We start from the raw sequence: 18771 nt of genomic DNA, 5'->3' as shown, positions 1-18771 counted from the left end.
ACAGTGGTGGGGAACAACAGCTCTCCGGGTGTCGATGGACTCCAACTCACATCAACCCCAGTTAGCATGGCCAATGGTCAAGGATTATGGGAGCTGTAATTCAGCAACATCTGGAGGACCACAAATTCCCATCACTGCTCTGATTAATGCAAACATATTTAGAGCACCCCTGCTATGAATAAACTTCACAGCGTCCTAAGGAACATAAGATGCCAAAACTCTCTCTTACCGAGTTAATTTTTTGTAATGGGAGATCATCCACTTATTTCTTCTGTTACAACAATGAAATGCAATACCTACTAGGGAGTATTAGAAACTCTGAGATCTATCTATCTATCTATCTATCTATCTATCTATCTATCTATCTATGCATATGCCAGATGGCTCCTTAAACCAGGGTTACAGTCACCAAAACGGAATGTCTAGGTGCCATTTTTGGGGCCAGACAGCTTTTGGTTCCTGGAATTCATTCTGATTGTGCAGATAAAATATAATGTATAAAATTCTACAGGATGTGTTGCTAGTGTGTGAAAACAGTCAAGATCCAAGGATCCCCAGACATGTACTTCCAGAGGGTGGAGACACCAAGCACCATCCTGGTGCCTGGGTATTTTCACTTGGTCACAAGTGGCCAATAGCCAGGTGCAAAATCCACCTGACAAATTTTGAATGCTGCTGCTAGGTGAATCGCAAAATTGTCAAACTTCCCAATTATTTTTTTCTATACCCTTAAGTATCTTTGAAGAAGTCACAAAAAAATATTGAAAGCACTATATCATTTATGGCATATGATGGTCAATACATTTCAATATATGCAGCTTTTCATGGGTGAAAAACATAGGCCTGATAACTTCAGTGGTTTTCTGTAGAGGGAAAGAAGTTCACAAAGGTTAAAAAAAAAAAGCAGTGGGAATACAAAAGAGTAACACCTGCCTAAATGAGAATTGAAAGCAAGCGTATACCCTGCAGCTGTGTAAATCAAAGTGACACCAACAAGGCTTTACAAAAAGAAGGGAAAAGTGGTTTTTTTTTTAACTCAATATGCATCCATAGCAACTATCTAGTTGCACTGTAGCAATAAAACTGTCAGAACATTTGCATAGCTAAGCAGGGTCCAGTACAGTTTCAAATTGGATGGGAGACAGTGTGTTGAGATTCCTGCATTTCAGGAGATTGGACTAGATGACCCTGGGGGGTCCCCCTCCAACTCTACAATTTTATGTTTCTATGTGTAGTAACCAACTTGGATTCGAATCCACTTCAAACAGAGGTTTGGAGAAAGTCTACCTGCAAGAAATAGTGATGAGATTATATCATAAGATTGTATCTGATCTGTTAGCTGCTCTTGAGAAAATCCCCAAATTTTGTAAATTGTCTCAACAAAGCCACAGAGAATTTTAATAAATGTTTAAGATCTAATTCATTTCCTGTCTCAGACTGCTGCTATGTTCAGACAAGGTGCCTATTTTTTTAACATTAATTTGTTTAACTGTTTTGGGTAGCTGCCAACCTTCTTAACTCCTTCACGGTTCTCACTTATACATGATACCAAAACTAGTTCTAGAAGTGTGCAACATAGTAGACCCTTATACCATAAACAAAATATACATTTATAATGGTAAACACACAAATAGTGCACACAAACTAATACACACACTGGTCTTGTCTGCACATTGTAATAAACCATAATCTGAACTAAACTAAGGTTTACCATGAACAAGCAATGTGCTGGTGCACTCTGCTCAATCTCACCTGCTTCCCTCGCTCCACTGCCAAGCTGGGAGAAGCCATGGAGAAACTGGCTTGGTGTTACATATGGTTTGCTTCTATGAAACAAGCGTTGAGTCGTAGGCTACGAAAAACACTTTGGCTTCCACTCACGGTTGGAGAGAGAAAAAACCATGCACACTGAATCACATATAATGCTAAGCCATCCACTCCATGGGTTGTTCTTCCTTTTGCCAAGCTAGGTAACAAAGCAGGCACAAACATAGTTTACTTCAAACTATAGCTTACTGTGAGTGACGTAAACCAGACTGAGACAAAAAACAGTTGACACTTTACTAGAAGTACTTTTCCAATGAAAAAAACCAAGAGTTCTCAAGCCTCCTTGCAGAAGGAGGCTTAGTCAACAAAGAAGACAGCTACCGGTAGTTAACAAATAATTATATTGACCTAAGCAGCTGCAGCACTTTTAATAAACATTAGGGAGTTCTAGACTCCCTAATAATAGTCTGTAGTAGGAACAGAGGTTATGTGAAATCTGATTAAAGGAGTGAAACTCAGAACAGGTTTACACATTACCTCCCATGATGGTCCTTAAAAATGTCTTTTACATGCATGCAATCAATGCAATGGGGGAGCAATGTTTAGAGGTTGTGACAAAAATGTCTAGATAAACATCTTAGAAACATTAGTTACAGAGCTGCCTAGATGAGACCAAGTCCAAAGGTATGCCAGTATAGCTAAGAAGCAGATACAAGGAAGCCATAAAAGCCAAGGAGGTTTCCTCTAAAGTCCTGTCCAAATGAAGTGGAGCACAAACTGACAAAAAGGTGTCCTGACAATAAGCATATTAAAAACATTAAGACCAACATTTATGTAAGTAACAACAGAAGCAGGAAACTAGCCTGGGAGGTGACTGTTAGATAGCCAAGGTGTGAAAGTACTAAAGAAGGGCAGGGCAATATCCTTCTGCTTCTCTGCATCTATCTTCAGCGGAAGATATTAGATATCGTGCTTAAATTACTTTTTTCAGGCAAGACATCTCAAGAATTAGAGGTGACAAGAGATGATATTCTAGGGCTTACTGACAAACTACAAATTAATCTACTGATTAGCATTAAATTCAGGCCAAACGAAATGAAGAGCTTTGTCACACAATGCATAATTAAGGAATTAAAGAATTTGCTGCCACAATATATGCTGAAGGGTACTGGTTAAGATAGCTCTAAAAGGAATTAGCCACTGATAGAGGACTTCTTCATGAAGTTGTCTACCAGTCATGACAGCTAAATTTTACCTCCGTTAGCCCGAATGGGCCATGATCCAATCTATTAATGCAGTTCTAAAATGTTTAGATTTCATCTACCACACGAGGACCTAAACATGTTAAATGCTTCATGTTAGCATCATAATTCTAAGTTTACATGCACATTGGAAATTCCCATTCAAGGTGTCCATAGTTTCATCAATACAACCATATTTATATGTCACCATCACTTCTCGGGGTAACATGAATCCAGATCTGTCTTTCTGTTGGGGAAAAGGAGTGAGAACCAGTGGAGGAAGTTCCTGCCTCAAACTCTCCGGAGCAGCTTTTCACAGGGTTCTGAGAGCTGCAAAAGGAAACAGGACTCAGAGAAAACTGGTGGCTCCCATGAGCAGTGCTTGGGGAAGTATGGCTCCAACTAACTTTAAACGAGGAGTTATTTCCACTGGAGTAAGCAATTTTTGATGCTACACCATTAGTAACTGTGGCACAATGTTTACTTTTTCAAATTACATGTTCTGTCCTGTGGGCAGGAAGAAGAGAGCAAGGAAGACAGGCAAAGACAACATCAGGAACTGCTCCAACCCTACACCTCAACTTTACATTTTATGTCATTTATTTGTTTTGATATTTTAAAAATTACCGTGTTGCATGCCTTGGTAGAAAAGTGGTATAGAAATAAAAGAAGGAAGGAAGGAAGGAAGGAAGGAAGGAAGGAAGGAAGGAAGGAAAGAAAGAAAGAAAGAAAGAAAGAAAGAAAGAAAGAAAGAACGAACAATTCTTGACACTCTACATAGAAGGTGCCAGAAATGTGCAAAATGTATGAAGAATATAAACTTTGATGTATGCAGCACACAAGCATAGACAAAGGATGACTTGGGTTTCTTAAAACAGTATCTCTCAGTTCTTTAACTATTCAGTTCCATATGATAGTGAATTCAACATGGTTATAATACTGACCAGCTTGAAGTTTCTACTGAATAAAGAGGTAGCTGCTCTGAAAACTGTAGACAGAATAATAGAAGGTTATTGTTGGCATTTATATGTTGCCTTTCTGCCATGGCACTCCGGACAGTTTACAATTTTAGTATTTCTAAAAACTAGCATATGGTACAAAAATATAGAACAGGGTTCTGTCACGCCAACTGGTCATCATTACTGGGGTCTACGGCACAAGTTCCCTGCCCCATGTTTTTGTCTTCCTTCAGAATGTACAAGTCTTTAAAAGTTCCAAAGGTGAGAAGATTAACTGGCTAGAAAATACTTGACAGGTGATGTTAAAATGTCTTCTAAAATAAGGTGCTCTTCAATAAATATTTTTAATTGTCACATAACATTATATCAGCTCCCATGATGAAATGGTCACTGTCTTGTCACTTCAGAACTACAAATGTATTAACAGTTTTGTTCCTTCATAAAAAGTTAAGAAATTTATGTAACTAAAAACAACCACGGATACTATTTGTTGACACTTAAAACTAACAGAACAAACTTTCATAGCAATCAATCCTTTTCCAAAAGGCAACAAAGATCAACATATTCATACCAAATTTAAGTGCACAAAATCCTAATGCAACTCTGAACTCCATTCAAAGTGGTGTGTTGTATGTCTACATATAACAGGAAAATTGTAATCTCCCATTCTTAAAAGTTGCAATATATTGCTTAACATATTCCCCTTTGCTGTGCAACACCTGTGCAGACTAACAGGATTTGCACACACCTGTAAGTCATTGACCTTGACATGAATATGGCAGGGTTCAGCAGCAGGATACACAATATTTAACTAATGTAAAATAGGTCATAGAAATTTGGTGATCCAGTTATGGCAGTTTGTTTCACATAGTTCTTCCCTCAAAATTTCAGCAAATCATACAAGAACACGAAAGAGAAGAACAATGTTTCTGGGTAATACAAAGTCATCTTGATTACTGCCCTTAGGCTTGGTGTGAATGTAGTGTTTCCTAATATTTGTTTCCATACTGCTTAATTATTTGCATTTCAAAGTTGTGTACAGCCCCGCCCCCAAACCCACAGAAACTCAGACAATAAAACAATAAAAATATATTGTAGGACCATTACCACAATGAGGGTAAACACCCATCACAGTTAGCTTTAACCAAAGCTTATAAACGAGAATCAAACCCTGGTTAAAGCTAACCATGGTACAAATAGGATGCTATGCCACGCATCATGTTAAACACAGAAGGCACCAGAGTCTGTGCATGCTTCCAATCTCTTAACTATGCCTAAGAGATCAGCAAACATTACATCTGCACCATGCTTCCACTCAGGTAACCAGAGATTTTGAATAATGGCTCAAAAGAGCAAATGAACTTGAAACTGTGAAAGCCTAGAATAAGGACAATTGTCAATGTTGCTCAAAACAGAAGTATAAAAAGCAATTACCGTACTTCTGGGTTTTCAGTGCTCGAAAACCGAAACGTCTGGCTTCCGAGACGCTGGAAAACCAAGGTACCACTGTATATGTCTACTCAAAAGTGAGTCCCAATTACTCACTCGAGAGGTTGTGGACTCTCCTTCCTTGGAGGTTTTTAAGCAGAGGTGGGTGGCCATCTGTCACAGATGCTTTACCGGAGATTCCTGCATTGCAGGGGCTTGGACTAGATGACCTGTGGGATCCCTTCCAACTCTACAATTCTGTGACTCTATGAATTACTCCAACAGGTTTTATTCAGGGGTAATTAGGTAAAGGACTATAGCCTAAAGAAAATTAATGCACAATAGTATTGAAGGGAAAACACAAAGTTAAGAAATCAGTTTATTTCACAGAAATCCCTCTTTTAAAAGGTAGCATAAAGCTTTAGAGGGGTGGCTGTGGCTATGTTAATTTGTTGCTGCAAGCAACAAACCACAGTGGCTTAGCATTATGTTTGAATCAAGGATGGTGGTTTGTTATATTTCAGCAATTCAGGACCTACAGCCTTGTAAAACACAAAGTTTCTTCACAACAAAACATTCCCCTGATCATCAGTTTTGGAGACCCCAATATCATAGTAGTGTTTCCCTTACAGCAGTTTTGTTTTGGGACAAACATACCATGATGTGAAGCCAAGGTTTGTTCTTGGCTTACTAATCATGGTGTGGACCGAAACAAACTATGATCCGCAGTTCAGATAGATAGAACACTAAGTCAGGCATTGTAGTTTTTGCTCGCTCTAGGGGGAGTCATCAAAAGGGTCCAATTTCTATGAATGTAGTAAGCCATTAATAATAATTTATCTTGACATGCAAACTAGGCTTTTGTTTTTTAAGTTTTAGTTGCAAGTCTGTTGTCCATTATCAGAACTTTGCTACAGTAGTAAAATACTATGTGTTTTGTTCTAGAAGTGCACACATTAACTTTTGAAGGCTTCCCGCTTCAAAACCAGACTACACAAGTAGAAAGCCTATAGTAACTGAGATAAAACAAAGCAGGCACCATTACTGTGAACAGTGTTCCAAAAGTTGCAGGTAATAGCAGCAAGCACATATAGCAATTTAAGTTTGATTTGCATAATGCTGTAAGAATCCCAGCCACACAAAAGTAAACAATTCTATTCATCTATATATGATTCAGTTCAGAAAAAGGTCAGCACAAACAATTAGCATTAAATTACCCTAAGTGTTACTTGCAACTACATGGTCCAATTCTAACTTCTATACATTATGATTTATAAACACAAACATCAAAGGAATAACTGACCTAACTCTGAAATACCTCTGAGGTTTTAAATAACTAACCATCATTATGTTACCCATCTCTACTGATGGGCATACAAGCAAGCATAATACAATATATCAGCCAGCTCGCCTAATCTGATAATACACATAAAGTCAATGCTTGCTCCAGATGTCCCAGCAAGTATTCTCGAGGAGCAGCATACGCAGCCGGAAACTCTTATTAGAAGTATTACCCAAAACTGATTTGATTTCAGTCACCATAAGCATAAGACACCTTCCCCACCTACATCTAAAATTGCACAAGGCTTGTGACCCCTCTACTAAAACTCTATGATATCCTATCAAACTATTATCCTTTGGCATAAGATCAAATTGTTACATAAAGATAAATAACTTGAGTGCACATTTATGGAACACATCTTACTCACCAATGAATTTCGCATCACCGTTATTCATAGTTCACCCAAGTCAAGAATAGTTGTGCAGTCAGTATTCAAGCGTTTGCATTTAATCATAGCTAGCATCCCTCAGCTGCCTGACATTTTCAACCCTAAAACCAACAGCAAATAGCTTTCTACCTTCTGTCTCTCTGGGTAATTAGTACTATTAATCCCAAGCTCTCCAAGCCCCCTGGCGTGGCAATGATTTGGTTTTAACCTCCGCCAAGGTCTCCTCTTTTACATTCTAGCAAACAAACTGTTGGAAAAGTTTCAAGGTGTGACCTGAAGTGATATTGCAAAAACAGAAGTCTAAGTTAACAGAAATGTGCTGCAACTTGCTGTTCCTGAATCCAAATTATTACTAAATTGATGGGTTACAGCAATATATGTATGCTGCATTTCTCCTCTCTCTTAACCCAATTAAGCAATATTCATGTCCTGGGCAGCTGACAAGTATAAAAGCATCCGCCCATTTTTTAAAAAAAAAAAAAAATTCCCACTCCTAACATTATTGCACATTACCTCTCTGCCCCTCCGCCTGAACAAGTTATGATTTTTTGGAAACTCCCTTGTCAAGCCCCCACCATTACAAAGCACTTCAATCCCAACCAGGTATTACCAACCATTTTGTATTCCTTGCTTTCCAACAGCACAGGATCCCAAGCCAGCTGTTGTGATGCTCCATATTTTGCAATTAGAAAATGCCATTTACGGACATGTGATCCAGCATCTCTGCCACTCAGCAGAACCTCAATACACTGACCACCACATACCCACATGAGGCCAATGTACTACTTCCATCAAAGTGAGCACTTTGCATTTCACTCACACACCACTCCCTTTTGTGCCCCATGCCAAGTCTCCCACCACTGGAAATTCCTCCTTGACATCCTGGTGCTGTGTCAGGGTTAAGGTTTCTATAGCAACTCCATCTTATTCAAGCCTGATCTGCTGCCCTCCCCCCACCCCCGAAATCCAGGACACCCCCTGCATTATAGTCTCTGGTTCTTACACAACTGCATAGGACAGTAAAATAGTTCCAAAATACTCCAACAGATTGCATCTTTTTTTAAAAAAAATAAAAAAATCTCAGGACTTGCTTACCTGGAGTAACTACCACCCTGATTCTAGAAGGCAAATCAAAGATTGTAACCTCCACTCCATGCATAAGGATGCACTGTCCAAATCTGCATGTGTGCATAACACGTGCGCGCTCGCGCGCGCACACACATTATGCATGTTCGGGCAGGCAGCATGAAATTCATCTTCTCCCATTCTTTACCTTGCCCCGACTGAGAATCAGTAGAAAGGTGGTGGCTGGGATTAAAGTATGCTGGGCGCTAATTTAATCCAAGTTAATCCAATCTTGACTACAACTCAGGAACAACTTACACCTGACCCTGCCAGCGCCGTGCCAAAACCGACCCCCGCGGCCTGGGGGGGGGGGGAGAGGAAAGGAGGTGGGAGCAGCTGCCAGCAAGCCCGGAAACACCTTTCCTTCTGACCTTCTTACCCCACGAGGAAGCTGGAACGAAGCACAAAACCCCAACTCAGCCCAGCCCAGCCCCCCCCCCCCCGCTTCGCCCAGCCAAGGCTACTCACCCCATGAGCCAGTCCATGACGCCGCCTGCTGCCTTGCGCCGCCGCGGTGCTGGGCCGGGCGAGCAAGCAGGCAGCTCCGGCTGCGTCCCCTGAGCTCCTCTCCTCACCGCCCGCTCCGGCCTCTGAGGCGGCTCATGGGTGGCGCCTGTCCCGCACCGGACCTTCTCCCGCCTGGCGCCCCGTTCTCTCCTCCCTCAGGCGGAGGAGGAGGCGGCTGCTACTTCGGCTGCTTCTTCTTCTTCTTCTTTCTTCGTCGCCGCCGCCGCCTCGTCTTCCTCCTGCTGCTGCTCCGGGCGGCTCCGCTGGGTTCCCGCCCCCAAGGCAGCGCCCGCCGGGTCCCCTCAGCCAACCAGCCTCGGCGGGCGAGAGACACACAAGCGCTCTCTCCCTCTCTCTCGCTCTCGCGCTCAGGGTGGCCGGAAGTAAACACACTGCCTTTCCTCCAACATTTTCTCCCCGCCCCTCTCTCCCCCTCCACACGCGCGCCCGGCACAGCAACCCGGAAGCGACCGCCCTCCCGAGGGACGATGGGAAATGGAGTCCCGGCGCAAACTCCGAGGGAACAGAACCTCTGAACGGGAACGGAGAAGAAGAGAGAGTTTCTTCTGGCTGCGGAGAGAGAGAGAGGGAGGCGGGTTAAAAAAGAGCAGGAAGGCTGAAGCTGCGGCGGCGGCCGCTGGGAATCTGCGAGGCTCATGTGATACTGCTCTTTCTTATCGACCCGAGTCTTGATTTTCCCACGTTGCGGCTGTTGTTCCCACGCGCCAGGGATGCCCCATGTGGATGGTGGCGGACTGCAGCTCCCGTCGTTCCTGCCCATTGGCCGTTGGGGCTGGGGCTGATGGGAGTTGGAGTCCGACAATTCTGTAAAGCGTCACAGGTTGGGAAAAGGTCTTCTTCGCACCTACCTGGAAGTATGCCCCATTGAACTCAATGGAGCTTACTTGTGTGAAAGCATGCGTAAATGTTTTGTTTTTCTTCGTAGCTTTTGCCAGGCAAAGCGAGAAAACCCTTATTTTCTTTTTAGATTGCAAGCCTGAGGGCATGGGTAAAGAGTTGACTAAAACTTGTTTAAATAAATAAAAGTTGAAAATAGAAACCATCAATAAATGAGTTCTTTAAAATATATACAGTAATGTATTAGTATTATCTGGCTTTAAAATAGTATGTAGTCCTTCATTCTCATGCAAACCAGAAGAGGCTCATGCTTTTAGCCAAAAAGCCCAGAAAATAAACCTATCTCTAAAAGTTGAAATGACTTTAGATATTCAATTGCATTTATGAAAGAGTTCTGTTTTATTTCACCTTCCAAACTGCAAGTAACTGGGAGCAGGACTTGTTTTGGGGTAAACATACATGGGACAGACTGCAAATATAGCCATCATTCTTAATTAGATTGTTTACTGGGATTAGGATGTTTGTCAATCTATTTTTGGAAATTAAAGCATACTTCCAGTTTCCCTTCCTAGCCATGATCCATGCCTGAAAGATTCTGAACTTTCACTTAGAATGTCATGTATTTCTGAAAACAATGGGTTGTGCGGAAAAAGGGAGGGGAAGTTCTTCCATGAACTGTTGTTGTATAAATCTCTGCAGGAACAGGAGAACTTAATTGGATATAATCCAATAATGCTAAAGTCCAAACTAGACATTACACTAAATGTGCAATTGTATCTCATATGCTCAGTTCCCCCTACAAACAAACAAATATATCCCACCAGCTGTGGAATGGCACAATCAGGATTGGGTCTTGAGTGGGTTAACCTTTTCTCAAAACTTACGTTGGCCTAAGCAAGAAAGGACCAATGGAAACTCCGAAAGTAACAACAACCAGTTTCAGTGGAGTTTTCCTTATTTGCCTTCTGAATGCTGAGCCTTGCTACCACATCAACGCATGCTTTCATTCATGTATCTTCTTCTCAAGCATGGTGCTCTAAAACAGTGTTTCCCAACCGGTGTTCCGCGGCACACTAGTGTGCCGCGAGACGTTGCCTGGTGTGCCGCGAGATGTTGCCTGGAGGGAGGCGGGCGAGTCGGGCGGCGAGAGGCGGGGCGGCGGCGGCGAGGAGAGGCTGCCCAGCGCGGGGCTCTCGCCGTCTGCCTGCCTGGCTGCCTGCGTGGCGCTGACGTCACGGGGCTGTAACGTGCCCCACATAGGCACACGCGGGGCGGCGAGCGAGCTCCCTCCCACATCCCATCGGCGCTCGCTTCGGCCGGCCTACTGGGCTGTCGCAGGCGGAAGGCCTGCGCATGCGCGAGGTTTTCGCGCCTTCGGGATTCCCTTCACGCCTTCCTCCTCCCGGGTCCTTGAGAGCGCGGGAAGCGGCACCGCGAGACCGGCGTTGAGCCTGGTAGGTATTGCGCTTGCCAAGGCAGTCATTTGGGAAATGAAAACTTGCAAAGCAAGCAACCAGTTCAATCTGAAGTACGTGTATGCTTAATATCCTGTATCTGAAACCTGTTCTGCCCCCTCCCCCACACTTGGTGCCATTTTCATCTACACATGCAGCAGAGTAAGTTGACCCAGAATAGTACCAATTCAGATGGCAGATGGGAGAATGACAGTGCTGAATGCTTTCCCATGTAGAACAGTCCCTGCAAATAAAAACCTAGCATATTTGGAAGAGGGATGCTAGCCTAACCATTACCTTCTATGCTGTTACTATTTTTTTATTTTTTTTTACATAAGTAAAAAGTGACCTTTCCCCATCTGGCATGGTGGTGTGCCTCGAGATTTTTTTCATGAAACAAGTGTGCCTTTGCCCAAAAAAGGTTGGGAAACACTGCTCTAAAACTCCCTCAGAGCTTCCCCTACTGGTATCATGGGGTTGTAACACCTGTCCAACACATACACCCCAGTATATCTTTCAAGGAGGACTGGAAACTCTTTCTTGTCTATTTAAAAAAAAATATGTGAAGGCCACAGCAGGGTTTGAAGTTTAAGAGAGAGAAAATAGCAGAATATATTAAGTAACTTTTTAAAGAGGATGAAACTGGATGTGATGGAATTTTAAGATGCAATTGTTTGTAATCGTGATTATAAATATCAAGGATGGATGAGCAGGGAGTCATTAGTATTATAGAATAAGGATTATAACTGTTGAGAGATAAAATGTAACTTTGAACCTTGAAATAAAAGAAAGAGAAATCTGGGGGGAGGAAACAGTATGTCTATAATGTCTTAATGATGTGAATAAATTCTGCTGTTCCGCTCTGCAATTAGAATATCACCTCTCTCTGGAACTATGCAAGCAGTTCTGTACACCTTTAAGGAATAAACTCAGTGGGGCCTACTTCTGAATAAATATGCATCATAGGTAAAGGGGCCCCTGACCATTAGGTCCAGTCGTGACTGACTCTGGGGTTGCGGTGCTCATCTCACTCTATAGGCCGAGGGAGCCGGCGTTTGTCTGCAGACAGCTTCCGGGTCATGTGGCCAGCATGACTAAGCCACTTCTGGTGAACCAGAGCAGCGCACGGAAACGCCGTTTACCTTCCCGCAGGAGCAGTACCTATTTATCTACTTGCACTTTGACATGCTTTCGAACTGCTAGGTTGGCAGGAGCAGGGACCAAGCAACGGGAGCTCACCCCGTCACGGGGAGTCGAACCGCCGACCTTCTGATCGGCAAGTCCTAGTCTCTGTGGTTTAACCCACAGCGCCACCCGCATCCCAAAATATGCATCATATTGTACTGCTAAATGCTTAGCAATCCGCATGAATCTGAAAACCCAGGCATGCTCCTCCTAGTTGGGAGGTGGGGGTGGAGAATGGGAATCTTTTGCAAGGGGGGAGGAGAAGGCAAGGATGCTTAGCTTTTTTCCACCTACTGTTTTGCCTCTGCAACACCACAGCCACCAAACCACTTTTCCCTCATCCAGGGTTTCAGAGGTGTTAGAAAAGTTGCTGGGGTGGATTGCAAAGTGAAAGTCTTTGTATGATAAATGATGGCCCGCATTACAAAGCTGTTCAATGGTCAACACATACTTGGAAACACCAGCTCAACTTCATTTTTGTAGTGGAGAAGTACAGCTACGATTTCCTGACAAATGTTGACCCAACAAAAAAATTCCATTCTGGTCTTTATCATGAAACAATGGTATGAGGATAAACAAAAAGCATAAATACCTGTTTTGACGCCAGGGTAGGATAGATGTTAAGCAAAATACAACTTGCAGATTGAAACAGTCTAAGACAGGGGATCAGCAAACTTTTTCAGCAGGGGGCTGGTCCACTGTCCCTCAGACCTTGGGGGAGGCCGGACCATTTTTTTTGGGGGGGGTGAACAAATTCCTATGCCCCACAAATAACCCAGAGGTGCATTTTAAATAGAAGGGCACATTCTACTCATATAAAAACATGCTGATTCCTGGACCGTTTGCGGGTCAGATTTAGAAGGCAGTTGGGCCAGATCCAGCCCCCGGACCTTAGTTTGCCTACCCATAGTCTTAAGATATCTTCCAGCTTTTGTACAGGCTTCATTAGATTAGCTTCTGCTAGGTGCAAAACAAAGTTGCACCAAGGGTTTCTGGGGCAGCAAAACAAAAATGGCACCCCCCACCCCCGCCACCCTTTTAAAAAAGAATCTCAGATCTTGCTACAGTCCCACTGGGAACACATAGGTCCCTTGAGAAGCAGGTAAAAGAAATAAAAAGAACCACGTGACTCCTGCTATTAGCAAGGCTAGAGGTTAATTTTAGGTGTTCCTGGGGTAAACAATCAATGGATGCCAAACTGCATAGCATTATCTAGTGTTTAGAGGGCGCATAACTACCCAAAAGCTCCATAATCAGTGTCAGAAAATAATGTACCCCTGGTTTCAGGTCCAGAATGGAGTCTCTGAAGCCTGAATTACTCAGATATTGTACTATCTTTAGGGCCACAAATAACTAAAAAGTATAAATTGTCATTTGATCTCATGAATATTGCTGATCCATATCTTGTCCTACTTTAAAATTAGTGCGGCAACTGGACATATAAAAGGCATGGTTCCTGGCTATCTGAATACTAAAGCAAAAGCTACTTGATCTGTTTACATTTGGATTGTTATCTTCCCCAAACCAACCGGCCAAAGACTCCCGTATACATGGGACGGTATTTTGGAATACATGGAAAATTACTAGTTAGCTGGTAAATTAACCATTAGCCTAGACCTCCAAACAACATGCTCCTCTGCAGCATTAGCTAACAAACAAACCAACTCCATGGTCTAGGCAAGGCAAGAAGTGGAAAGGATCAGAAGCAGCAGTTCAGGAGAGTCTTGTTGTTTTTTAATGCTTTGTGTGTCTGCCTTTACTCTTGCTTCTTTCTTAAAAAAATGTATTGGTGTGCATTTTTCTTTTTGTAAGGTAAAGGTAAAGGGACCCCTGACCATTAGGTCCAGTCATGGTCGACTCTGTGGTTGCGACTCTCATCTCGCTTTACTGGCCGAGGGAGCCGGCGTACATCTTCCAGGTCATGTGGCCAGCATGACTAAGCTGCTTCTGGCGAACCAGAGCAGCGCACGGAAACGCCGTTTACCTTCCCACCGGAGCAGTACCTATTTATCTACTTGCCCTTGACGTGCTTTTGAACTGCTAGGTTGGCAGGAGCAGGGACCAAGCAACGGGAGCTCACCCCGTCATGGGGATTCGAACCACCGACCTTCTGATTGTCAAGTCCTAGGCTCTGTGGTTTAACCCACAGCGCCACCCGCGTCTCAATTTCTTTTTGTAAATCCACCCAAAAAATCTAATGAAATGAAATTGGGATTTTTCTCAGGATGGTGGAGGGGGTGTGTGCTGTGTCCCATTGGTGAAGTGGTGGTGGCACTGACCCTTCTTTTGACAAGAAATGCTCTGCAGGGGAGGAGGGACAAAAATGGGGGGGCAAGGTAGGTCAGTTGGGGATGAGTCAGAAATGTCTATTTTCATCTGAGGAATGCTGGAGGTTATGCAATGGTTTGAAAAGGATACACTTACAAAAATGTGAACATTCCCCCTGTCAATAGTAGTTTCTTCTCAAATGTCTGTTATAACATACATTTTAATTTCTGCTTTTGATCTTCCACCTCTAGTTCTGTTTAAATTCTACACATGGAAATTGTTTATTTGTCGCCCATATTTCTGAAATTAATTTTATTTAACATATTCCACAGCTTTCCTTCTTTATTGTTGTTACATGTACTGCTATATCGTCACTCCTGCTTAGCCAGATTTCTTTTCCTTCCAATTTCCTTTTGTACCTAAGAAAACTGCTTCTTAAAATTTGTGGACTGTATGGGATAATGAACACCGTTGACAGATCCATTGACCAATCGTTGCTGTTGGTTCAATATGATTCAGCTTGCTTGCATTGTATAAGGGAGGAATCCTGACCATAGATCTGCTGGGCCAAGCAGCATAGGATCCAGCAGATCTCCAGCTCAGCTGGGTCACACCAGCATAAGACCCGCAATCTGGCTCAGCCAGAGATACACCAATATGAGTCCCCCATATGAACTCAGCTGGAGTTCAGCCAGCTGAGCCAAATCTGGTGGGTTATATGCTTGTGCAAGCCCTGAAATAGGGATGTGGTGAGGCAGGGGTCAGCAAACCTTTTCAGCAGGGGGCCGGTCCACTGTCCCTCAGACCTTGTGGGGGGCTGGACTATATTTTGGGGAAAAACCACAGAAATTTCTGTGACCCACAAATAACCCAGAGATGCATTTTATTTTATTTTATTAAATCATTTTTATTGGATTTTTCCCTCTTATAACAATGTCTGCCATCATTACATTACATTCAAATTTCAATTTTACCCTTTCCCTACTGACTTCCCTCAACTTCCATCCCTGGTTTATTGTCTCTCATATTACAAGCTGCTGTTTGTATATACTTCCATATTGCCATACTGTTATATTTCTTGTTCCGTACTGTACAAATAAAATTGCAAATGTTGTTTAAATCCTGCCAATGACTCTATGGTTGTTATTTTTTTGGGTTTTTTTTTTGCTGTTTCTGCAAGTATGATGTAAAGGGTTTCCATTCTTTTTCAAAGTCATGTTGTCTTTTTCACGTAGTCTATCTGTTAACTTTGCCAACTCTGCATAATTCATCAACTTCTCTTGCCATTGTTCCTTTGATGGTATTTCTCCAGTCTTCCAATTCTGTGCTATCAAGATTCTTGCTGCTGTCATCACATACATAAACAATGTTCATTTTTCTTTCGTTAGTTGTCCCAAAATTCCTATCAGAAAAGCTTCTGGGTTTTTTTTTGTAAAAGTCTTTTTAAACATTTTTTTCAATTCATTATATATCATTTCCCAAAAGATTTGGATATTCCTACATTCCCACCACATATGATAAAAGGTACCATCCCCTTCTTTACACCTCTAACAGTTCTTCTGTTTGGTTTTACACATTCTTGCCAATTTTGTTGGTGTAACATACTACCTGTACATCATCTTCATATAGTTCTCTTTTAGCAATATACAATCCGTAAATTTCAAATCCACTTTCCAAAGTTTTGTCCAATCATCAAATTGTATGTTATGCCCTATATCCCGTGCCCATTTAATCATTACTGATTTGACTTCCTCATCTTTAGTTTCCCATTCCAAAAGTATGCCATATGCCTTCCTTAACAGTTTATGACATCCCTTTGGAATTTGGAAACTGTATAAGCAAATCCTTTTTTATTATCCTCTTTAAAAATTTAATTCAGTTGTCTATGATGCAACCAACTCTGAAGATATTCCTTTATTTCATCATATTCTTTTAGTTTTAATTTTCCTTCCTGTTCAAGTAATAAAAACACGCTGATTCCCGGACCGTCCACTGGCCAGATTGAGAAGGCGATCCGGCCCCAGGGCCTTAGTTTGTCTACCCATGTGAGGGCAGGAACAAAGGTGGAGGTACATTTGCTGGAGGGACGCGGGTGGCCCTGTGGGTTAAACCACAGAGCCTAGGGCTTGCCGATCAGAAGGTCGGCAGTTTGAATCCCCGCGACGGGGTGAGCTCCCGTTGCTCAGTCCCAGCTCCTGCCAACCTAGCAGTTCGAAATCACGTCAAAGTGCAAGTAGATAAGTAGGTACCGCTCCGACGGGAAGGTAAACAGCGTTTCCATGCGCTGCTCTGGTTCACCAGAAGCGGCTTAGTCATGCTGGCCACATGACCTGGAAGCTGTACACCGGCTCCCTTGGCCAGTAAAATGAGATGAGCGCCGCAACCCCAGAGTCGTCCACGACTGGACCTAATGGTCAAGGGTCCCTTTACCTTTAGCTTACCTTTGCTGGATCCTACGCCCATCACATGACCTGGCAAACCAGTGCAAGTTCTACCAGCAAAAAGGGTGGTGTAAGTCAAACTGCGCCACTGAAGTCAACAGGGAGGGCACAATGTGCCTTTCACCAATTGTCCTGGAGTTAACACTGGATCCCTAATACACTTTCAGAGCCATGTGGGTGAGGCTGCTGGGTGAGGTTGGGCCCAACTCCTGTGTTAATTGGCATACTGATCTTTTCTTCACTGCTGCGCGTGTGTTTGTGCATAGGTTCCCTGTGTTGCTGCATTGATGTTAAATGAGAAGCTAGTGGTTTGCCCTGCCCTCTGCTTTTTACTTCTGCTTCCCCCTCCCATCTTGAATTTTTTGTTGTTTCAAGATTACATGGTTTAAAAATGTTTATGCTGGCTGTCTTGGAGATACTGTGCCCTGAAAAAAATGCCATATAAATACCAGGTTGGGAGGTGGGGAATCCCACTGAAAGGGGGGGGGGGATAGCATTTTGTCAGAAACACAACTACCATTCAGACCACTTGATCCCAACAAGCAAAATGGCAGAAGTATTCTTAGCTGTGTGTATCTGTGTGCTTGTGTCGCTTCAGCAGTAGCCCTTTGTCAGTGAGGTGTAGATCAGGTTGCCGGTGAAATAAATACATTAATGCCAATATAAAGAGACCCATTCTCAGCCTGTCTGGACAGCTATATAGTTTTACTTTGCCTTTAAATGGATACTATATGAAATGACGAGATACCTTCATTTTCCAATGCCATGTGTGCCTGACCTGTTTTTTCCATACGTCAGGTCAAATGCATTGTCTATATATAGTGCCAACTGTCCAAGTCTATGAAACGTTGTCAGCTCTGAGTGGTTCCACAATTTACAGGATCCCAAAGCTTCACAGAAATAAGCAATGAGCCTCAAAAAGTAAAGTGCAAAATATAATAATAATAATAATAATAATAATAATAAGAAGAAGAAGAAGAAGAAGAAGAAGAAGAAGAAGAAGAAGAAGAAGAAGAAGTTTATTTGTACCCCACCCATCTGGCTGGGTTTCCCCTGCCACTCTGGACAGCTCCAAACAGAATATTATTAATAATAACAGCGCTTTTTTCTGGGGTGATGCGGAGGTACGCATACCCCTAAACATTTTAAAGAAAAAAAGCACTGAATAATAATAATAATAATAATAATAATGTGGTATGAAGGAGAACCAGGATTTTATTCATAGGAAACATACTTAGTAGAGAGGAAGTACAAAAAATACATTTCCACTATGAGATTCAATACCTAGGCTTTGTTTTGATTTCATACAACTTCTTCTATGTAATTTATTACAGAAGCAGTTATTTCTCCTGTCCATAGTAATACAATGCTCCTTCTGAAACAATCACTGAAAATGTAAAGATGGAGCAAGCATTTTAGCAAAAATACTTTTGACCCTGGAAAGCTGCTCAGAGTTGCTTTTCCTTTAAACAGCCAACTTCACCGAATCCCCATAACCCACCCTGGCAAAGCATAGACATGTTGATCATTTTATATTGCAAATAATATGGTAGAATGCTACTAAATACACTGTAGGCTGGCATACAGATGTTTATAAATTAAACAGTATTTGAGATTTTCATAGCACCAAAAATGAGGTCACCACAGTATTATGAGAACATGTGACAACCGTGATTGTATTAGAGTGAGTGTAAATACACACTTATGAAACACACACACACTTCATAGCATGGTCTTTATTCCTTGTCCTTTTCAGGGACAATTTGCACAAAGGTTTTCCGCATGGAAATTGCAGAGTGATTATGATT

General features: G+C 42.4%; 1 protein-coding gene across 2 annotated transcripts in view; it reads right to left on the bottom strand.

Annotated features, from left to right (window-relative positions):
- MOB2 (MOB kinase activator 2) overlaps positions 1 to 9140 on the bottom strand; it is a 97836-nt gene extending 88696 nt beyond the window's left edge. The window contains exon 1 of one of the 2 annotated variants that reach the window (XM_028734482.2): positions 8719 to 9140. In XM_028734482.2, the coding sequence (XP_028590315.1) occupies positions 8719 to 8735 (17 nt within the window). In that variant the 5' untranslated portion in view covers positions 8736 to 9140. Of the gene's footprint in view, positions 1 to 7739; positions 7817 to 8718 lie in introns of those variants that run through there. The other variant, XM_077931490.1, reaches the window with a different exon arrangement.
- Positions 9141 to 18771: the final 9631 nt, after the last annotated feature.

The sequence above is a fragment of the Podarcis muralis genome, chromosome 1 (assembly GCF_964188315.1).
Source record: "Podarcis muralis chromosome 1, rPodMur119.hap1.1, whole genome shotgun sequence".
Taxonomy (NCBI): domain Eukaryota; kingdom Metazoa; phylum Chordata; class Lepidosauria; order Squamata; family Lacertidae; genus Podarcis; species Podarcis muralis.
This window is presented reverse-complemented; position numbering and strand designations above follow the sequence as displayed.